Source organism: Carassius gibelio, chromosome B18 (genome assembly GCF_023724105.1).
Source record: "Carassius gibelio isolate Cgi1373 ecotype wild population from Czech Republic chromosome B18, carGib1.2-hapl.c, whole genome shotgun sequence".
NCBI lineage: Eukaryota > Metazoa > Chordata > Actinopteri > Cypriniformes > Cyprinidae > Carassius > Carassius gibelio.
In genome coordinates this window covers 7,596,834-7,618,325 of record NC_068413.1, presented here as the reverse complement: position 1 = coordinate 7,618,325, position 21,492 = coordinate 7,596,834, and the positions used below count along the sequence as shown (strand labels likewise).

The window sequence follows — 21,492 nt, the reverse complement described above, 5'->3', positions numbered from 1 at the left end:
CATTGGTTTTGAGGATTTTAATGTTCAGTGACTGCAATGTACAGGTTTACAGAGATGCACAAGGAAGGTGTTCAAGTGGTTCAAACATACAAGTATTTGGGCACAGTATTTGACTCACACTTGAATTTCAGAGAGAACACTGATAGCATTATTAAGCGAGCAAACCAAAGAATATACCTACTGAGGAAGTTGAACTCCTTCGGGGTTTGTAAAAAAAATTTATGTACATTCTATCAGGCATTCATTGAGAGTCTATTAACTTTTTCTTTCTTGGGTTGGTTTAATGGTTTAGCTGTGAAAGACAAAAAGAGTTTGAACGACATTGTTAAAGTATGCTCAAAAATTACTGGTACCCAATTAAATGATCTCTGTTCTCTCTGGGGGAAAAAAGAGTGGTCCAAAAAGCAGATAGAATACTGTGCCAACCAGATCATGTGCTCAGGTATGGATTTGTGCTCATGCAGTCAGGTCGGCGGTATTATGTGCCAATACGGAAAACGAATCGTTATGCAAACTCATTCCTTCCCTCTGCTATAAAATTCTTGAATGAGAACTCATAACTACATAAACGGCTCTTGGATTCCACTGCTTTGTTCTGTCACTGGCAGGTGAATGTGTGTGTTGTGCTGTATGTGTGTGTTAGGGTGTGATCGTTGTATACATTTTTAACTTTATAATCCTTATATTATTGTGTGCTAATAACCTTATTGGATGGGTTGGCTGTAGAACTGAATTGCCCCTTTGGGGCTAATAAAGATATGTGATACTGAATCTGATAAAATTGTCATAGCAATTGTAAAAAAACTAACAAGGTGTAAGATTTACTTAACTAACCTCATTTATCTTATATTAGTTTATTTACTATATTACTACTTTGTGTTCATGTGGTGATGATTTGTAAGTAGTAAAAATAGAAACATAAAATAGAATAGAGCATAGAATTGATGGCTGGATGAAAAGAAGGGCACAGAAGATTCCACATATATCATATTATTATATGAGTAGGAGTTATTTTAAAACCAGGGAAGACGAGTGTGTTTAATTGCAAACTTTATTTAACAGATGACTGAATTAATAAGGCAAATCTATAAAAAGCAATATGTATGTGTGTGTTCATGTACATGTTGTGTGTTCTTTAGGAAAAAATTAGCAGAGATCTTTATTTTATTTTAACAATGGTCTGATAAATATTAAATGAGCAAAGCTTAAAAATAACATCCATCAGACTTTTGCAGGTCATGTGCTAGACATGAAACAGGTCTTCAAAAGGAATAAAGCTTGTATTTGCCATCACTTTAACTGCAGTTTTCTTGGTTATTATCTGGTGTAGCATCATTTCTATTTGCCTCAAAATGATTTATTTTCAATTCTATCACAGGCAAGAATAACATGCTGTTCCAGAACTTTGACTTTCTTGACTTGCTTCCTATCATTGATTTCAACAGTGAAGAATGTGAGTGGCTCCTTGCTGATGCAGAGGTTCCCTCGAAACTTTTTTCCTCCTGTAGAACACACAGCTATCACCCTGCTTGCTTCACTGAAGGGAAAGAATGACTGAGTTGGCCTGTCCCAGGTGTTGATTTTGTCAACAAATTTCTGCCATTCATTGTTTTTGTTTGGATCAGCTGGTGTGTCTTTGCGTAGGTGATGGTCAAGGAAAGTGGCATATGCATTCTGGTTTACCGCATCATTACATGGCTGACTCAGAGAAGTGTGGAGCACAACTGTCAAGATGATCATGGATGACAGCATTTTTTGAATCTGAGGGTGTGGCGAGTGGGGCGGGGCCGAGAGGTGTGGGAACGAGGAGTGAGGCCAGTGTAGTGATTGGAGATGAGCTACACCTGCGCCCCACAGCCAGTATCGAGTCCCACGTAGGAGATGGAAGGATATAAAACTGGAGCGACTATAGTGAAGGACGAGAGAGGACCAGGCCTGGGTCATTATTTTATATTTTGGCTTTTATTTGTGCACGTCAGTCGCCGTGAGGGGCTGACGCGCTGTTTTGTTTATTTTTTTATATTAAAATTATGTTTTGATTGTGCGCCGGTTCCCGCCTCCTTCTTCCCGATGATTACAAAGGTTATATCGTTACAGTGGTGCCGAAACCCGGGAGAAGGAGGGACGCGCTGCTGAAGATCCCTCGCCGCTGTGGTGAATCCGCGGTGCCCTCGAGCAGGCGAGGTATGTGCCGCCATGGATGCTTGAGGCGGTGGGCTGGAGCGAGTTGCCGGGGATGGGCGAGCTCGCTGCCGACCGCCCACGATATGGAGGGGCGCCTGCCGTCCGTGAGGGAGCGGAGGAGTCGGCGCCGTTCGCCAGGGGGCCGGAGCCTACCGCCTCCGTGATGGAATCCGGAGGGGCAGGGAACGGGGGACTCCTGCCGCTGCCCAAAATCGGAGGAGCCATCGCCGTCCACCGGGCGGCGGAGGAGTGTCGTGCCGTCCGCCGAGGGCTGTCCAGTGCCACCGCCGGGCACCGCGGAAGAGATCACCCAGCTGGTGGAGGGCCGAGCAGCAGTGCGTCTGGGAACCAGATTTTTTTTTTTTCTCTCTCCCCTCTCTCGTCCCTGTCGCTCCTCCTTCCATCTCCTTTTCTCTCGCCTCGTCTGTCCTACCCCCAGGTTCCCGCAGGTCCCCGTGAGCGCCCCCCCCCCCCGGAGGGAAGGGGGGGGGGGAGTAGAGCGCAGTCTCGAGGGTACCCCCCGGCCTGCGAGGGGCGATGGGGGTATGTGGCGAGTGGGGCGGGCCGAGAGGCGTGGGAACGAGGAGTGAGGCCAGGTGTAGTGATTGGAGAAGAGCTACACCTGCGCCCCACAGCCAGTATCGAGTCCCACGTCTCTCGGCCCCGCCCCACTCGCCACAGAAGGTTTTAATGAAAGATAAAAATTTAATATTTTACATTCACTGCAAACCAATACAAAAAAAAAGTTAATATTTTACTTGTTAAAGTCTATTTTTGCTTAAATTCAGAAAGAATGTGAAAAATAAAGGTCATACATTATATGAAATGACTTTACTATGGAAAAAAAAAGAGGTTAGGGACAGGTTTCATGGTATGATCTGAGGGATAGGTCTAAAGTTATAGAAGTAATTACAAAAGTGAATTAAATGTAATTGTATGAAGGTATTTATTAAAATAAACATGTATGTACACACTGGGTGCATTTAGGGCTGGGTGATATTGCAAAAAATGTATCATGATACAATTTTTCATATCATTTCATATCGTTAATTATTACAATGAATTACAAGTTGTAACCGGACCATTAACTGTGGTTTTAAACTAGGGTCAGATCATGACAAACATTTTAAGATTTTGAAGTTTTTTTACTTTTTCAGTTATTTTTTCCTTTTTCAGTCATAATTTCCTCGTTTCTGCATGTTCTAATGAGTGATGATTGTTTCAAATCATGAAACAGGTTTGTGTTGCCTGACTTAGATGACATTTATCTACAGCCAAGTTTGTCTTGGCTGCAATAATAAAACTACAAAAATCATAAATTTAACAATATTAGAAATGCACATTTGACAATAGCTTGAGTTGACGGTAGTAACAGCCTGAGTTAGAATGCAGATATTAATTTATGTTAATGATCAAAAACAGTAACATCTGTAAAAAATAAATAAATAAATAAATAAAACTCATTTGTATATGATTAAATTGAATTATTCTGATGGTTTGAGTTTTATTCAAATGAGCCATCGCTCTTCCATAGTAGCATACATTTAGATCATAATACCATACCACACATTGCATCTGGTAAAAATGTAACTATATGGTTTCTAGGTATTTGTATGAAAATAAAAATTGTCTGAATACAATGTCACTTAGTATAAATACACAAAAGAAATAATACATGTCTACATTAACAATATAATACAATTCTATATGAATATCCCACATTTCTTCTTAAGTGTTATTACTGCAACACCCTTTACATGTACAGTATAGACTGCTATAAACTGCATAGTGAGTTCTTGATGGGGATTTCTCAGTTGATTTTTTTTGTTTGATTGCTTACACCCTCAACAACTGTGTGCTAGTGAGCACAAATGAGAAGGGTCTAGACAGCACCATCAATTTGACAAGTGCCAACAATTGGACACTTAATACTACTGCATATCACTAGAAACAAAATAGGACAGGATATAGGCTTCAAATGCCATCTGTGCTAGAGAGACATTAACAGAAGCCACTAGACTATTGTCATCTCCAGACTGCCAGCATGACTTCTTAAATCTTTGCATCTAAGGAAATAATGGTCTGAACGTTGAATCAGTGCCTTCCATGCATATTCCTAACTATCTCTGCAGACCGCCACCATTTCTAGGAGAGGACTTTGTTAAACACTTTGTATTTCCCAGAGGAGAGGAACTGGTATTCCAAAATTAAAAAAAAAAGTATAATGGTAAGGACACCATCACAAACAACATCACCGGCACATGCATACAAGCACGTGTCCATCATCAACAGCAACATTTTTTGATGCTTCAGAGCGATTGGTTATTAGTGGTTATTAATGTTAAAAGCTACAGTGACATAAGCAGTGACACTTTTTTTAAATGAAAATGAAATGTAGACTAACAATTATATATAGCAATGATACATACCATGATGACTGTGAAGGATTCTAGAGAAGATGCTGAGAACTTAGTGTTGAATCTGCTCTGGATTGCAATTTGAGACGAGGAAATGTGTTTCATTTATTCTCTTCTTGTGTTTGCCCTTATGTAAAAACGAAAGATAAGCTACAGTTCTTGTAATCCTTAGCAGGGATGTCTCTATCAATGTCTGTTTGATGAAATTTGCAAATAATTCCGTTAACCAGATATAGTTAATAAATTACTACAGTATAATAAAGTCATTATAATTATAACACGATATTACCTTTGATGCACATTGTAAAGCATGTGTGTCATGATTCTGCCTTCATGTCCTTGATTTTTCTCAGGTCTTGAGGCAGGATCATGACAGGCCTGTGTTTTGTGTGCAAGCACATGGCCTTGTTTTTGGGTCATGTGCTTGTGTTGTCTTGTTTCCTTGCCCTGCCCCCTTATCCTTGTTCTGTAATTATTGCTTCACCTGTGTCACCTGTTATGTTATCATTAGTATCCCTATTTCAATCCCCTTGTGTTTGCTGTCTAGTGCGGTTCATTGTTACACTTTGACAAAACGTTGTGAGACCTGTGGATTGTTTTTCTGTAGTGTGAGTACCAGAGTGAAGAGTCTTTTGTTTTATTGTTTGTTTCTAGTCTAAGTCTTGTTAAGTTATTTGTCTATTCCCTAGTCATTGTTTTCCCCCTCGTGGGTTTTGTTTTCCCCTTTTGTCATTAATAAACCCTGTGTGTAGTGCATTCTGTCTGCGCCTGAGTTCATCCCCCGCACCCGCTCGTGACAACCTGAAATACATTGTAAGGTTGGAACCAGCAGCCTGGATTAAGAAACTTCTATAGGCAGCGTATGGCAAGATGCGTCTTCTGAGAAAGCATGTCAGAAACCAAAGCTGAATGATTTCAAACTGTGTTTTATTAAAGCACAATATATGCATTGCAAATCATTTTGGTAAGATATGGCCAACAGTTGTGGAACCTTTTCATCAGTGAAGACTATTTTTATGTTTTACTCCATCACTGTTTAAATACGTTCAGGTCATTTATTTCTATTTACTGCAGATACTATGGTTATCTTCAGAATACCAAGCATTATGCTTTGGATGGGGGGCTTCTACTGCGGTTATAAAAACAACCTTTCCTTGCCTTTGTTAAGTTTAACTTGCATTTATTAAATGCATTTTAATTTAAAACTGAGCTAACAATGTGATTTTACTTTTTATAATAAAGAGTACAAATGTTGACCTATTTAAAGAAAGTTTCCCTGCGTCAGAGCCAAGTCTCTCAATCCCCTTAACGCTTAAAAAACACAAGTGAAGCAGGCAAAAGAAGAAAAGCATCTTCAGTGGCCTCACGTATACGTCTAATCTGAACATGACAAAATTGTAATTACTGAGGAAAATAACTTATAACAGCATTGAACGTAGTGCTCCATAAATGTTTCTGCTTTTCTTAGTGTTCTCATAACCCAATTTCTATAAGCCTTCATTACTGTAATATTTCAGAAAACAAATTCATGCATTCATGCAGCATATTATATTTTTTTTTTTTTTTTGCAAAAGTGAGAAAACTACAGCATTATCATTAAAAAGTCTTCAATATTGTCTATACAACACTGAATCACAATTGTTGAACATTTGGCCATGTTTCAAACCTGCACAACTCTAACTGGCTCACATCAATTATCTTTATTTCCATAGCCAACCAACCCATCAAGGGACTTCTTGAATTTGTGAGCTGTCTAGGTTCAGTGTGGAGAAACTGATCTGGTTTGACCTGATGGGACCCAACAAAAATAAAAGAACGGGCAGTAATTTCCTCCGTTTATTAGTGTACTACAGTATAAACAGAATAATTAGATTAGAATGATTTGCATGTTGCTATCATTTTCACAAATGTTTTGTAAAAAAAAATAAATACATATACATCTCCAAATAAGTCATGTGACTATATGCTAAAACTCACAGTATTTTCAGCACGCACAATAAAGCCAAAACTAATAAAGTGTTTTTTTGTTTGTTTGTTTTTTAGTCTATGAAATTGTGCTGATTAATGAGTAATGGGAAACATGAACATAAGAAAGCAACCTGATGAATACAAACTTAAAGTCCATGAAAATGAAAGTAACATAGCATAACTGTGACAAATTTCTAAATCTGTCATTGATTTACAATCTAATAATTGTACCCTATAATACAACAAATTTTACTCTATAATAAGATCATCGTTCATTGCATTTTGTGACTATACAGAGTAGGTTTTGCCCCCTTTTGTGCAACACTCTTAAAATTAAAGGTTCTTAAAGCAAACTTATTCTTAAGTTTGCTGATGATACAGTTATTGTGAGTTTGTTGGTTGGTGAGGAGAGGCAACACGGCCAATTGTTAATTATTTTGCAAATTGGTGTCGAGAGGCTGGTCTGCTTCTGAATGCTGAGAAAACTAAGGACATGTGCATTGACCTGCGGCGAAATCAGGCAGCAGTTGCATGTACTTTTGTCAATAATCAGATGATTGGTTGAATTGAATTGATGAATTGGTTGATAGTTATAAGTACCTAGGTACTATCGTCGATAACAAACTAAATTTTGCAGAGAATACTAATAGATTGTGTATGATGATAATATTGATAGGACACTGATGATTGCTTTTTATATGGCATAAATTTGGTTTAATAATGTAACTCATTTCAAAATCACACAAGGTCCCCATATAATACTAATCCCGTACGAATAGTGGTTTAGTTAACAAAAATCAAATAAAAACCTATTGTTAACATACATATAGAAATATCCCTTTATATTACTCATTTCACCACCATGCTTTTCCCCTGTGTCATTCCCTTTTATCACACGTAACTTAATTTCTGAACTTATTTGATTTGTTTTATTTGTATGTTTGGATTACTTGAGTTGTTACCGACATCTGGTGAAAATTTTGTGTTAACACCACCATTTCCCCTTTCTCTTTTTTGTTTTCTTCATTGGTTTTGAAGATTGTTCAGTGACTGCAATATGCAGGTTTACAGAGATGCACAAGATGGTGCTAACCACAAGCATTTCATGGAAACATGCATACGTCCCTATTATCAATAAATTTTCTCCAAAAAATTGCCCCATATATATTTTGTGTATATCATAGCCTACATACAGTATATGTGTATATTTAATGCTAGAAATTATCTTAAATACATGTAGCAAGCACTACACTATTTTTTATTTTCATCAGTAGGTGGTGTTGCTTTTAAAAATAGTCCTGCTTCTAGGTCTCATACACTGCACTTAAACATTTATTGCTTTTAATTTTTTTATATTTACGCCTTTATGTGTTTAAAATCATCAAATATCCAAGTTTTCCACATTATAAGACCAGCAGCAAGCCCCCCCCCCCCCCCACCAGAATATAAGTGAACGAGTGTAACTGCATTCATATGTTTAATCAGTTATTATGATGAATTAGCTTTTCATAAAATCAGTAGACATCTTTGGTCCGTCAGCATTTATATACTATATAAATATACTTATGAGGTCCTCATTCAAATACTGAACACTACAGCATGAAAACACTCACCTGTGAGGGCCCTTGAGCAGGTAATTTATTTGAAAGGCTTATAAATGGAAAAAAAAATCTACAGATGTCAATAGATTTGTATGACTGGCAGATTTATCATGGTTGGGGTTTAGAAAATTAGATTCATAGAAAAACCACTGTGTCTATGAGTTATCCCCAATTAGCTATTTATCCACCACCTGTCATAAATGACAAGACACCTCATGATTTTTTTCTTCATGTTTGTTTTGGTGATGTAGTGGAAGAAATGTTTTTATACTTCTATCTGGGAAGCCCCTATCTATGTGGAGTCCCTGGGGATGTGGATCTGCATTTCCCTTCAGAATGTGTTCAGGTTTGATTGACAGACACTTGTCAGGGAAAATATATTTAAGAGCAACACATAAAAAAACGACCAGATCATTCCAGAATGACCAACACAATCTACTAAGACTAACAGTGCTAATTAGCATCTGCTTTAAGACAGGCTTTTTTGGGGTCTTAAATAACTGCAAAAACAACAGTAAACTGACTGGCACAAACCTTAGTAAATCATGTAGCATGATTCATATAAAAATTCCTCTCTCATGAATTTTGTGTCTAAAAAGAAAATTCGGTAACACTTTAGAATAATGGCCCATTAGTTAATGTTAGTTGCAAGAACGATCCTTCTACAGCATTTATTAATCTTAGTTGATGTTAATTTCAATATTTTCTAACGCATTATTCAAATAAAATGTTGTGCTTTTTAACATTGCACTGTGAATAAGCATGAACTAACAACGGTTAACTGTATTTTCATTAACTTACATTAACAAAGATGAATAAATACAGTAATAAATGTATTGCTCATTGTTTGTTCAGGTTAATTAATGAATTAACTAGCATTACATTTTTATCATCTAAAGAGTTTATTCTGGCACAAGCCCTTAGTAAATTTAAACATGCTAATTGTGTAACATAACAGATGCAAAGAGATCTCAAATAAATAGACTCAACATCCCCAAAGCAATAGCAAAGCCACTTTAATAACACAGAACACATCTCAATTTATACACAGACAGAATATCTGAAATTTAGTTAAGACAATTAATCAAGCAAGAGAGTCATTGAACATCAGTACCTTAGCACTGTAAAATTAAAATAAGCATTTAAGAAAAAAAGTTAGTTAGTTAAACAAGCCCCCTTTATTTGAGTGTTTGAACCACAAAGGGTACAGTTTTCTGGTTCACAGCGGTAGAGTGGAATGTGACTAGCAATCATCTGAAATTTCTCTCTCAGCTCATTTGTTCTGTTTCGATCATGATGCCAGATGTTTTTGAAAACAAAAGCTTTAATTCCCCCATAGTTTTTTAATTTATTAAGCCCACCTATAATGTTGAACTTGCCTCTGTCATTGAGACAGGTTTTCATACAGGGAGAGTTTAAGGTGTAGAAAACCACACAACCATTCTTTCTCTTATTCAACAATCTTGTCAAGGGTGAATCATCTGGAGGGTTCATCAGTAAAAACTCTGAATGAGCAGGGTTTGGTGTCGTCTGTACACCTGCAGCAATGAGTTCTTTGCCTTCATAAACTGGATTTTTATCAGCACTTATGATCTTTCTCACATCTACATTTCTGTCTTCTCTCAGGAAGTCGCGAGATGTTGACGGTTTGAAACCTTTCTTACACTGTTTCTTTGGGACATTGATGGCTACTGCATACTGCCCTATTTCATAACTGAAAAAAAAAGAGAAAACAGACATTTTCACAATTACATATTCAAAAATGAGGTACTGGTCAAACATGCGTGCTGCAAAAGTGTGAATGAGAGCAAATCGATCTATTATCTCTTCTTGTATTTAGTCTGAATATAATAAATTACATGTAAAACTCAAAATGTAATCAGAAAGTGCCAAAATTCCCATAAACAAATACTTCAGTAAAATGAAAACTTACTTCTGATGAAAGAATCTTGTAATTTCGTGCAGAGTGTTAATGTCCACAGGCTCACACTCCACACTTTGAGAATAAAGATGAAGCAGAGAGACTAGGAGAAGGGCTCTGGACAGCACAATTAAAACCTAAATTGTTGAAAAAAGCAAAATCATCAGCCGTCCTATTGTATCTGTGTATTACTGTATATTACTGTTTGAACTGCACAGCATACCTCTCCAGTTTTATGATAAAGTTACAATTTTATTCAAAAGAGTGCATTGATAAATGAGGTTAAAAGGTTAAAATGGACTAACTGAATATAAAATATAGTAAGGTTGCTTACCATGTTGTCCTTTTTGGATTATCTAACAGAATCTTTATTGCGCTCCAAAAATGATGTGGACTCACAGTGGTGATGATGAGGAGCAAATTAATTTATTCAGATTTTAGACCAGCCCTTTTAAAACCCAGATTGGGATAAAAATAGTAACTGTTTGTAAACTGTCATTTATGGTGTTAAAAGGGAGGTTTATTTAATAGCTTCTTTTTTTTTTTTTTGACTCCTCTATAGTGAGACGTGTAAACCACAGAAACTCTCCACCCTCTCAGTCACATCTAAAATATTCTCTGAAATGAAACGTAGTGTATTTTGACACAGAAACAAGAACATTTTATTTGTTTAACCCAAGCTAAGAAATAATAATATGCATTTGATCAGACATAACTGCAGTCCAAGATTATGAGATGCATTATTTGAATGCTTGGCCAAAGAGATGAGTCTATAATCTAGATTAAAACAGAGAAAGCATTATCAGGAAAGCTATTCCAGAGTTTGGGAACCAAATGCAATAAAGCTCCAACTCCTTTAGTGGACTTTGCTATCCTAGGTACTACCAAAAGTCCAGAGTTATGTGAACTTGGAGACCGTGCTGGATTGTAGCATGGTAGTAGACTAGTGGTATGCAAGAGCTAAACTATAAAGGGCCTTGTAGGTAAGTAATAATAATTTTTAACTGATACAGAACTTAATAGGTATGCAGAGACTGTTCTTTACACCATGACAATAACCACTCATTTAAAGCAAAAAGTCTACTGAACCTTTCATGTCCTTGTTGATATGTGGGAAGAGGTCCTGACAAAATGATTGGTGTCGCAGGCGATGTGCTGCACACCATCTCGATCAGGCTCCTGAAGTCCCTCTTTAGTGTCTCCGTCAGCTGCAGCTTGGTGTCATTAACCCCGGCGTGAAACATGACCGCTCCGGGGCTCTCGTTGCCCTTTATGATCGTTGGTATCTGCGTATGTAAACGGAGGCCAGCGAATAGTGCTGTGCAGGTAATCTTCAGTCCCCGATCTAAAGACACGCAACAGCAACTGACGCTGGTGGCTGTAGCTACCAGCTTTGAATACCACTATTCCATAGTTTATTACAGTATAAGCTTGGGTATACCATCCGTAATGCTGTAAAGTTGCAATAGCCTACCTTTAAAAATGAGAATTCAACAGTTTTTACTTCCATTCAGTATTTTATTTGATTATTTGTTTAGTTAAAAGAAGTTCATTTGCAAAACATTGTACAGTAATGGCAAACAGCAATACGATATTTAATATCAGTTCATCATTTTAATTGTAACAATTGAAAAGATGAACTAACCTGTTCATGTTTAAAGTGCAGGACAGACTTATCTGTAAAATAGGCTAACTGAAGTTTTGTCTTTGTTTTGTCTTTCTTACTGTATTTTAAAGGACATTATTATTATCTACTGCAAAGTTACAGTAGTAATTTAGCACACAAATGTTATGAACATCATTTTATAATACTTTTAAAGGGAGCTATAGGGCAGATAACAACACAATCCTTACAAAGAGACTCGAACCCACAACCTTTCCAACCAGTCAAACTCTCTAACCACTAGGCCACGACTTTCCCAATAGAGCATGTTAGACCACAGTAACCAGAAATTAACCATGCTTTTGCTACACTAACCATAGTCTAACAAATTCTAGTAAAATTATGTTTGTAACAAACCACTAAAAAAAAACATGGTTACACTTTTACAGTTTTTTACAGATGCTAGGACACATTTCTCAATACTTAGGTCACTTTTGCAAAACTCTTCACACAGTGAGCACAACAGAAGTCTATGTGGGCTAAACTGAGGATCGATTATCATTGCTTTGGCACAAAATGCATTCAATGACTACATCTCTCAAATTTCATGAATTATTTTCTCATTCAGACACAACAACTGCCAAAACTCTTATACGTACAAGTCAATTTGCACATGCTTACATACTGTTTTCAAAACTGTTAAACTTATGTTCAAAACAATAACATAATACAAAACAGAATTTTGTACATTTCTACAGTAATATTTGAATGAAATATATTTTAAATCTTAAAATGAAATGCTATAATAACAATTGGACAATTAGTAGATTAGCATTACTATTGAATCTGTATCAGTGGATGGTGTGTATACAATATCTTTTATTTAGGAATTAATTATTTATAAAAATAAATAAAGGACATAAAATATTGACAAATTTTGCATCATGTCTGATTCCTTCCAGTAACATGTATTGCAGTGAATTATAAACAGAGATGTGTCCTTGTTTTACACAAGAAAACATTGTATAATGCTACATGTTGTTAGTGTTTTTTAGGTCATTGTTTTGTGGGTGACAAACTGTGTTTGTCGGCTGTCAACCTTTGCTAGTGTTCTGGAAGAATGAGTTGATTTGAGACCTGAATGAATTGTTTTGGTAGTTGTAGTGCATTTTGAATGTGAAATGAACTGCTTTGCCAAGCTGAAAGCTGGTTAGGAGAACTGTGTGAAGAGTTTTGCAAGAGTGACCTAAGTATTAAGAAATGTGTCCTAGCATCTGTAAAAAACTGTAATGTAAACCATGGTTAATTTTCGTAAGGGAAAACCATGACTCATGTTCAGTATTGTGAATTTTCTGTAAAGATATTGTCATCGTGTAATTATTATTGTACTAATTTTGACATTTAGGCAATTTAGAATATATAGTTTTGTTAAATTTATAGTATTTAAGTTTTAAGATAAAACAACAACACATGTGATACTTTAAACTGAACTATAATAAAGTTATCCACATAAAAGTCATCCACATAAATAACCACAAATATAGTGGTTTAGATAGCAATAAACACAATTTGGTTTTGCAAAATGTTTAATTTACTGGAACTGTCAAAGCAGTTACATTTACAAATTTAAATATGACGACAGTCAGTATTTGTTATTAGAAGGGCTCACTGAAAAGTAATTTCTAAAATAAACTAAAATGTAAAAGGAATATGTAAGAAATGATTTGAAAGAAATAACATCAGACATCACATGAAAGAAAGGCTACATCGTCTAATGAGCACATCAATTAACCTGAAGCCTTACTTGGAGAATATGAATTAATTTTGTTAATATAATTTCTAAATTCTTCAGTTGTCAATGTACACTCCTCTGCTATTGGTGTGCTTGCACCTGGTATTCCACAAAGGATACATTCATAGAAACAGCGGTAGAGAGGCACAAGTTCAGCAACCTTACCCAGTTCTGCACGCAGAATACTCTTGTTTTGTGTTTGGTCAAACTCATAAATATGTTTGAAAGCAAAGGCTTTAATTCCTGTGTGTGCATTTAATTCATTAAGACCTTTTAAAATGCTGTCATCATTATCACTGAGACACTTGTCTATACAGGGGGAGTTTAAGGTGTAGAAAACCACACATCCATCCGATCCTTTTTTTGCTAACAATTTTTTCAAGTAAGATTCATTTGGAGGATTCATCAGTAGATCTTCTGAATGTTTGCCTAGAAAAACTCCTGCTGCAATCAGTTCAGTGCCTGAATAGATCGGTATGAATTTTTGGAGATCTTGCCTTACATTGTTCTCTCCTTTCAGGAATGTTGACTCATCAAATGTGAAACACTGAACCTTTGGGACATTGATGGCTACTGCATATTGCCCCATTTCATAACTGAAAAAAGAATAACATATTCAAAGCAAACTACTACTCAAACATGCATGCTGAAAAGGGTATGAGTCCACACAGATCTGTTATTTTTTATAGATTTTATCAGAGATCTCTAAAAGTGTGCACAATCAAATGTTTCTAACCTCTGTTACAGTATTGTGAGAACTTACTTATTTCGAAAAAACTCTGTAATTTTGCCAAGACTACCAATGTCTACAAGTTCATCATCCACACTTTGAGTACAAAGAGGAAGCAGAGAGACCAGGAGAAGGGCCCTTGACAGCACAGTGAAAACCTAAAGTGATAAAAAAAAGCAAAATCATCAGCACAACTGTACATAATATGTTTAATATAATAACATGAATAAACCTCTGCTGACAGATTTAAATGAACACAAAGTTAAAGGAGAAGTATGTAAGCCTCCTTTCAGGAGCTTCCTTCAAGCCTCACCTGGACCAAAGTTAGAAGGTTTAAAATCAGAGAAGGGCAGAGAAATCAATAAAACAAAAATAAACATCACCATCGGTGCTAGATTTTGATAGTACAGCTGGGATGGCTTGCAGTGACAATGAATGTTGGTATTACCATAAGCATCTTTTATGGTGGGGATGAATGGGACATGTCCCCACCATTTTTGCAATGGACGATTTTGACCCCACCACTTTTTGAAAGCTTATGTGAAAAAGGGAAAATTGCTTGCAACAGAGATATATCTTATACAGGAACTATTTGTACAACAAGAGTTTTCATTTCATTTGTGTGTTATAAGTAGTGATGTTGGTGTTATAATTTACATTTTTTTAAGTTTTGCTGTAGTTGCATTAGTGGAAATGTTCCCTTGAGCACAGACGCATACTGCACTTCTCTATCAATGATCCATGGCCTGCTCTACGTATATACAATCAAATCATGAAACAAAAGCAAACAAATGTAACCCTGCACCCTGCAGATACAAATATGACTTATAGTACAGTCGGACTTGCAAATGTGGTGTGTGGATAGACAGTAGCATTTTGTTCCTTAAAATGTCTCTGGTGGTAGTGCACACAGACGGTGCACAATGACAAGCACATTTACCTTTAAATATCCACTCCCCTACCTGTTGTAACTTTGATTAGTAAAAATTCCAATTACAGAGCGCTCTAATTCAAGTTTTACTAAATATAATTCAGTTAACATAACAAAAATAGCATTTTTATTGTTAAAATTACATTACAGAGATCTACAGCTGAATTACAGATATCAACATATACGATACATTATATACTGAAAACTCACCTCTGTAGCCAGGCATACAGAACATTTCATATAGTCAAAGGAGTTAAGTTGGAGGACCATGGACATTTTTATTGAGCTGAAATAATGCTGCGGGCTGCACCTCTTACACGTACAGTCAAGTGTTAACATCCTCATAGTGAGTTCTTTATGGGGATTTCCTTTTGATTTTCTTTGTTTGATTGCTTATTGCCTGAGAGAAGGGTCTATAGGCAGCACCATCATTTTGACACAACTAAAGTGTCAGCAATTGAACAATTAATACAACTGCATATAACTAGAAACAAAATAAGACAGGATATAAGCTTCAAATGCTGTGTTTATAAGAGAGACATTAAAAAAGCCAGTAGCTTATTGGCATCTGATGAGACCTATCCAATCCAACAGAATATGCCTTTTTAAAAATTTGCGTCTAAGGAAATAATGATCTGAACATTGAATCAGTGCCTGACATGCATATGCCTCACTATCTCTGCAGACCTCCACCATTTCTAGGAGAAGACTTACTTTGTTAAAGGCAGTCAAACACTTTGTATTTCCCAGAGGAGAGGAACTTTCAGGTGGGATTCCAAAATGTAAAGTATAATGGTAAGGACATTATCACAAACAACATAACCGGCACATGCATACAAGCACATGTCCATCATCAACAGCAACATCTTTTGATGCTTGTGAACGATTGGTTATTAGTGGTTATTAATGTTAAAAGCTACAGTGACATTAGCAGTAACCATTTAAAAAAAAAAAAAAAAAAAAAATTTAAATGTAGACTAATAATTATATATAGCAATGATACATACCATGATGGCTGTGAAGGATTCTAGAGAAGATGCTGAGAACTGAGTGTTGAATCTGCTCTGCAAGAAAATGTGTTTAATTTATTCTCTTCTTGTGTTTGCCCTTATGTAAAAAAAGAAAGATAAGCTACAGTACTTGTCATCCTTAACAGGGATGTCTCTATCAATTTCTGTTTGATGAAATGTTTGACATTGGCAAATAATTCAGTTAACATCGCAGAAAATTTGAATATTGTGAAAAGGTTCAATATTGAAGACACCTGGTGCCACACTCTAATCAGCTAATTAGCTCAAAACACCTGCAAAGCCTTTAAACGGTCTCTTAGTCTAGTTCTGTAGGCTACACAATCATGGGGAAGACTGCTGACTTGACAGTTGTCCAAAAGATAACCATTGACACCTTGCACAAGGAGGGCAAAAGACAAAAGGTCATTGCAAAAGAGGCAGGCTGTTCACAGAACTCTGTGTCCAAGCACATTAATAGAGAGGCGAAGGGAAGGAAAAGATGTGGTAGAAAAAAGTGTACAATCAATAGGGATAACCGCACTCTGTAGAGGATTGTGAAACAAAACCCATACAAAAATGAAGGGGAGATTCACAAAGAGTGGACTGCAGCTGGAGTCAGTGCTTCAAGAACCACTCTGGAAAGATGTATGCAAGACATGGGTTTCAGCTGTTGCATTCCTTGTGTCAAACCTTTCTTAAATAACAGAGAGCATCAGAAGCGTCTCGCTTCAAAAAGGACTGCACTGCTGCTGAGTGGTCCACAGTTATATTCTCTGATGAAAGTAAATTTTGCATTTCCTTTAGATACCAGGGTCCAAGGGTCTGGAGGAAGAGAGGAGAGACACACAATCCATGTTGCTTGAGGTCCAGTCAGTGTAAAGTTTCCACAGTGAGTGATGGTTTGGGGTGCCATGGCATCTGCTGGTGTTGGTCCACAGTGTTTTCTGAGGTCCAAGGTCAACACAGCCGTATACCAGGATGTTTTAGAGCACTTCATGCTTCCTGCTGCTGACCAACTTTATGGAGATTAAGATTTCATTTTCCAACAGGACTTGGCCCCTGCACACAGTGCCAAAGTTTCCAGTGCCTGGTTTAAGGACCATGGTATCCCTGTTCTCTGTTCATATCCCTGTTCTTACTCGCCTGACCTTAACCCCAATAAAAATCTATGGCGTATTGGGAAGAGAAAGATGCAATATGCCAAACCCAAGGATGCAGAAGAGCTGAAGGCCACTATCAGAGCAACCTGGGCTCCCATCACACCTGAACAGTGCCACAGACTGAACGACTCCACGCCACGCCGCATTTCTGCAGTTATTCAGGGAAAGGAGCCCCAATTAAGTATTGAGTGCTGTACATGCTTATACTTTTCATGTTCATATTTTTTAGTTGGCGAAGATCTCAAAAATCCTCTTCTTATTGGTCTTAAGTCTATTCTAATTTTCTGAGATACTGAATTTGGGATTTTCCTTAGTTGTCAGTTATAATCATCAAAATTAAAAGAAATAAGAGCCTGGATTAAGAAACTTCTATAGGCAGCATGTGGCAAGATGTGTCTTCTGAGAAAGCATGTCCAAACCAAAGCTGAATGATTTTAAAATGTGTTTTATTGAAGCACAATATATGCACTGAAAATCATTTTGGTAAGAAATGGTCAACAGCTGTGGAACCTTGTGCAGAGTACACATCAGCTAAGACAATTGTTATTTTTTACTCCCTCACTGTATAAGTTCAAATAAGTTTATTCATTTATTTCATTCATTTATTTTTATTTACTGCAGATACTACTTTATTGTCTTCAGAATACCAAGCATAAGGCTTTGACTAGGGATGGTAAAACATTAAATATCACAAGGTTATTTCCATTTTAAAAGTAGACATATATTTTTGCTTCTACTGAGAAAATATATCTAGGTTATAAGTATAAACAACTTTTCCTTGCCTTTATACAGTATTGTTCAAAATAATAGCAGTACAATGTGACTAACCAGAATAATCAAGGTTTTTAGTATATTTTTTATTGCTACGTGGCAAACAAGTTACCAGTAGGTTCAGTAGATTGTCAGAAAACAAACAAGACCCAGCATTCATGATATGCACGCTCTTAAGGCTGTGCAATTGGGCAATTAGTTGAAAGGGGTGTGTTCAAAAAAATAGCAGTGTCTACCTTTGACTGTACAAACTCAAAACTATTTTGTACAAACATTTTTTTTTTTCTGGGATTTAGCAATCTGTGAATCACTAAACTAATATTTAGTTGTATGACCACAGTTTTTTAAAACTGCTTGACATCTGTGTGGCATGGAGTCAACCAACTTGTGGCACCTCTCAGCTGTTATTCCACTCCATGATTCTTTAACAACATTCCACAATTCATTCACATTTCTTGGTTTTGCTTCAGAAACAGCATTTTTGATATCACCCCACAAGTTCTCAATTGGATTAAGGTCTGGAGATTGGGCTGGCCACTCCATAACATTAATTTTGTTGGTTTGGAACCAAGACTTTGCCCGTTTACTAGTGTGTTTTGGGTCATTGTCTTGTTGAAACAACCATTTCAAGGGCATGTCCTCTTCAGAATAGGGCAACATGACCTCTTCAAGTATTTTAACATATGCAAACTGATCCATGATCCCTGGTATGCGATAAATAGGCCCAACACCATAGTAGGAGAAACATGCCCATATCATGATGCTTGCACCTCCATGCTTCACTGTCTTCACTGTGTACTGTGGCTTGAATTCAGAGTTTGGGGGTCGTCTCACAAACTGCCTGTGGCCCTTGGACCCAAAAAGAACAATTTTACTCTCATCAGTCCACAAAATGTTCCTCCATTTCTCTTTAGGCCAGTTGATGTGTTCTTTGGCAAATTGTAACCTCTTCTGCACATGCCTTTTTTTTAACAGAGGGACTTTGCGGGGGATTCTTGAAAATCGATTAGCTTCACACAGACGTCTTCTAACTGTCACAGTACTTACAGGTAACTCCAGACTGTCTTTGATCATCCTGGAGGTGATCATTGGCTGAGCCTTTGCCATTCTGGTTATTCTTCTATCCATTTTGATGGTTGTCTTCCGTTTTCTTCCACGTCTCTCTGGTTTTGCTCTCCATTTTAAGGCATTGGAGATCATTTTAGCTGAACAGCCTATCATTTTTTGCACCTCTTTATAGGTTTTCCCCTCTCTAATCAACTTTTTAATCAAAGTACGCTGTTCTTCTGAACAATGTCTTGAACGACCCATTTTCCTCAGCTTTCAAATGCATGTTCAACAAGTGTTGGCTTCATCCTTAAATAGGGGCCACCTGATTCACACCTGTTTCTTCACAAAATTGATGACCTCAGTGATTGAATGCCACACTGCTATTTTTTTGAACACACCCCTTTCAACTAATTCAACTAATTGCCCAATTGCACAGCCTTAAGAGCGTGCATATCATGAATGCTGGGTCTCATTTGTTTTCTGAGAATCTACTGAACCTACTGGTAACTTGTTTGCCACGTAGCAATAAAAAAATATACGAAAAACCTTGATTATTCTGGTTAGTCACATTGTACTGCTATTATTTTGAACAATACTGTATGTTCAGTTTAACTTTATTAAATAGATTTTAATCATTTAAAACTGAGCTAAAAACGTGATTTTACTATTTATAATAAACAGTACAAATGTTGATCAAATTAAAGAAAGTTTCCCTGCGTCAGAGCCAAGTCTCTCAATCCCCTTCAAGCTTAAAAAACACAAATGAAGCAGGCAAAAGTAGACAAGCAACTTCAGTGGACTCATGTATGTCTAAACTTAAAATGACAAAATTGTCATTACTGAGGAAAATAACTTATCACAGCATTGAACATAGTGCTCCACAATGTTTCTGCTTTTCTTAGTATTGTCATAATCCAGTTTCTATAAGCCTTCATTACTGTAATATTCAAGAAAACAAATTCATGCATTCATGCAGCATATTAGAAACTGTGTTGTTTCTAATGTGAAATAAAGAACACAATTTTAAGCTTTTGGCAGAAGGGGGAAAATTACAGCATGAGATGCTGCAGGTGTCAAAGCAAGTTTTCCTGTACACTAAAAGCTTCATCTGTTTTGATGATATTCAAGTTTTATATGTGCACAGATGCTTTATTACACTGAACCTAACTCCAAAGAAGAAAGGTAATAAAACTCACAACTTGCATGTAAATTTCCAACAGACAGATACTAGAAAGTACTCAACCACAGACAACATTCAAATACTGTACTGTTTTACTGCGTCCATAGACAGGTAAATGAATATAGATGTAAGTTGAAGTCTGACAAGAAAACCATTCACTGAGAAGGCCCTTTTGCATTTGATAAGATATGCATCTGAGCAGAACCTTTGGTCATGTTTAAATCCTGCTCAACTCTAACTGGCTCACATCAATTATCTTTATTTCCATAGCCAACCAACCCGTCAAGGGACTTCTTGAATTTGTGAGCTGTCTAGGTTCAGTGTGGAGAAACTGATCTGGTTTGACCTGATGGGACCCAACAAAACAGAAAGAACGGGCAGTAAGTTCCTCAGTTTATTAGTGTACTACAGTATAAACAGAATAATTAGATTAGAATGATCTGTATGTTTTTATCATTTTCACAATTGTTTTGTAAAAAACAACAACAACAACCAATAAATGTAAATAAGAAGTAATTAATGAATTAGGTGTCCTGCTGGATAATAATAAACATAAATAATTAAAACTTTTTAGTAGGATTTTTAACTGATGTTCATATTCATCATCTCCAAATAAGTCATATGACTGTATGCCAAAACGTACAGTATTTTCAGCACTCACAATAAAGCCAAAATAAAGTATTTGTTTTTAAATCTATGAAATTACAATTATAATAGACAATTACAGCTGTGATGATTAATGAGTGTCAATAGAAACTGATGAATAATGGGAAATATGAACAAAAGAATGAGTGATGAATACAATTAATACTGATGAATACAAACTAACTGCTGATGAATACTTTTTATTTTAATTTTAATCTTTTTTTTCACAAAACATTCTTCTGTTTTTTTACCTGTAAATTTTCTTTATTTTTTTTACACATTAAAACAAATTGTTTTATGCATTACTGGAAGTACATTTTACAACTATTTACAAAATAGCTGAGGTTTAACATCAGAATTTTTTTATTTTTATCGCAGCCCTGTCTCCATGTTTTCTGTGGACTAGGGTCTTGATTGTGGCACCCCATCCGTGTTGCACTTCACCTCTCAGAAGATAGTAAAGGTGTGTACAGTATTGTTGCGGAAGGACATTGTAGCCGGAGCTACTTCTCTCTGTTTATGTCTATGA

The 21,492-nt window shown here is 36.4% G+C and overlaps 2 protein-coding genes across 2 annotated transcripts; both read right to left on the bottom strand.

Annotated features, from left to right (window-relative positions):
* Positions 1-9,279: 9,279 nt before the first annotated feature.
* On the bottom strand, positions 9,280-10,494 carry LOC127976943 (uncharacterized). Its single transcript, XM_052581534.1, has 3 exons — positions 10,426-10,494; positions 10,104-10,228; positions 9,280-9,884 (listed from the first exon to the last, which is right to left on the bottom strand). The coding sequence occupies exons 1-3, from the start codon at positions 10,426-10,428 to the stop codon at positions 9,326-9,328; spliced, it is 687 nt and encodes a 228-aa protein (XP_052437494.1). The 5' UTR covers positions 10,429-10,494; the 3' UTR covers positions 9,280-9,325.
* A 2,773-nt stretch (positions 10,495-13,267) lies between these two features.
* On the bottom strand, positions 13,268-16,207 carry LOC127976961 (uncharacterized). The gene is made up of 3 exons (XM_052581554.1): positions 16,155-16,207; positions 14,250-14,374; positions 13,268-14,082 (listed from the first exon to the last, which is right to left on the bottom strand). Exons 1-3 carry the CDS (start codon positions 16,155-16,157, stop codon positions 13,482-13,484), a joined length of 729 nt encoding a protein of 242 aa, XP_052437514.1. The 5' UTR covers positions 16,158-16,207; the 3' UTR covers positions 13,268-13,481.
* Positions 16,208-21,492: the final 5,285 nt, after the last annotated feature.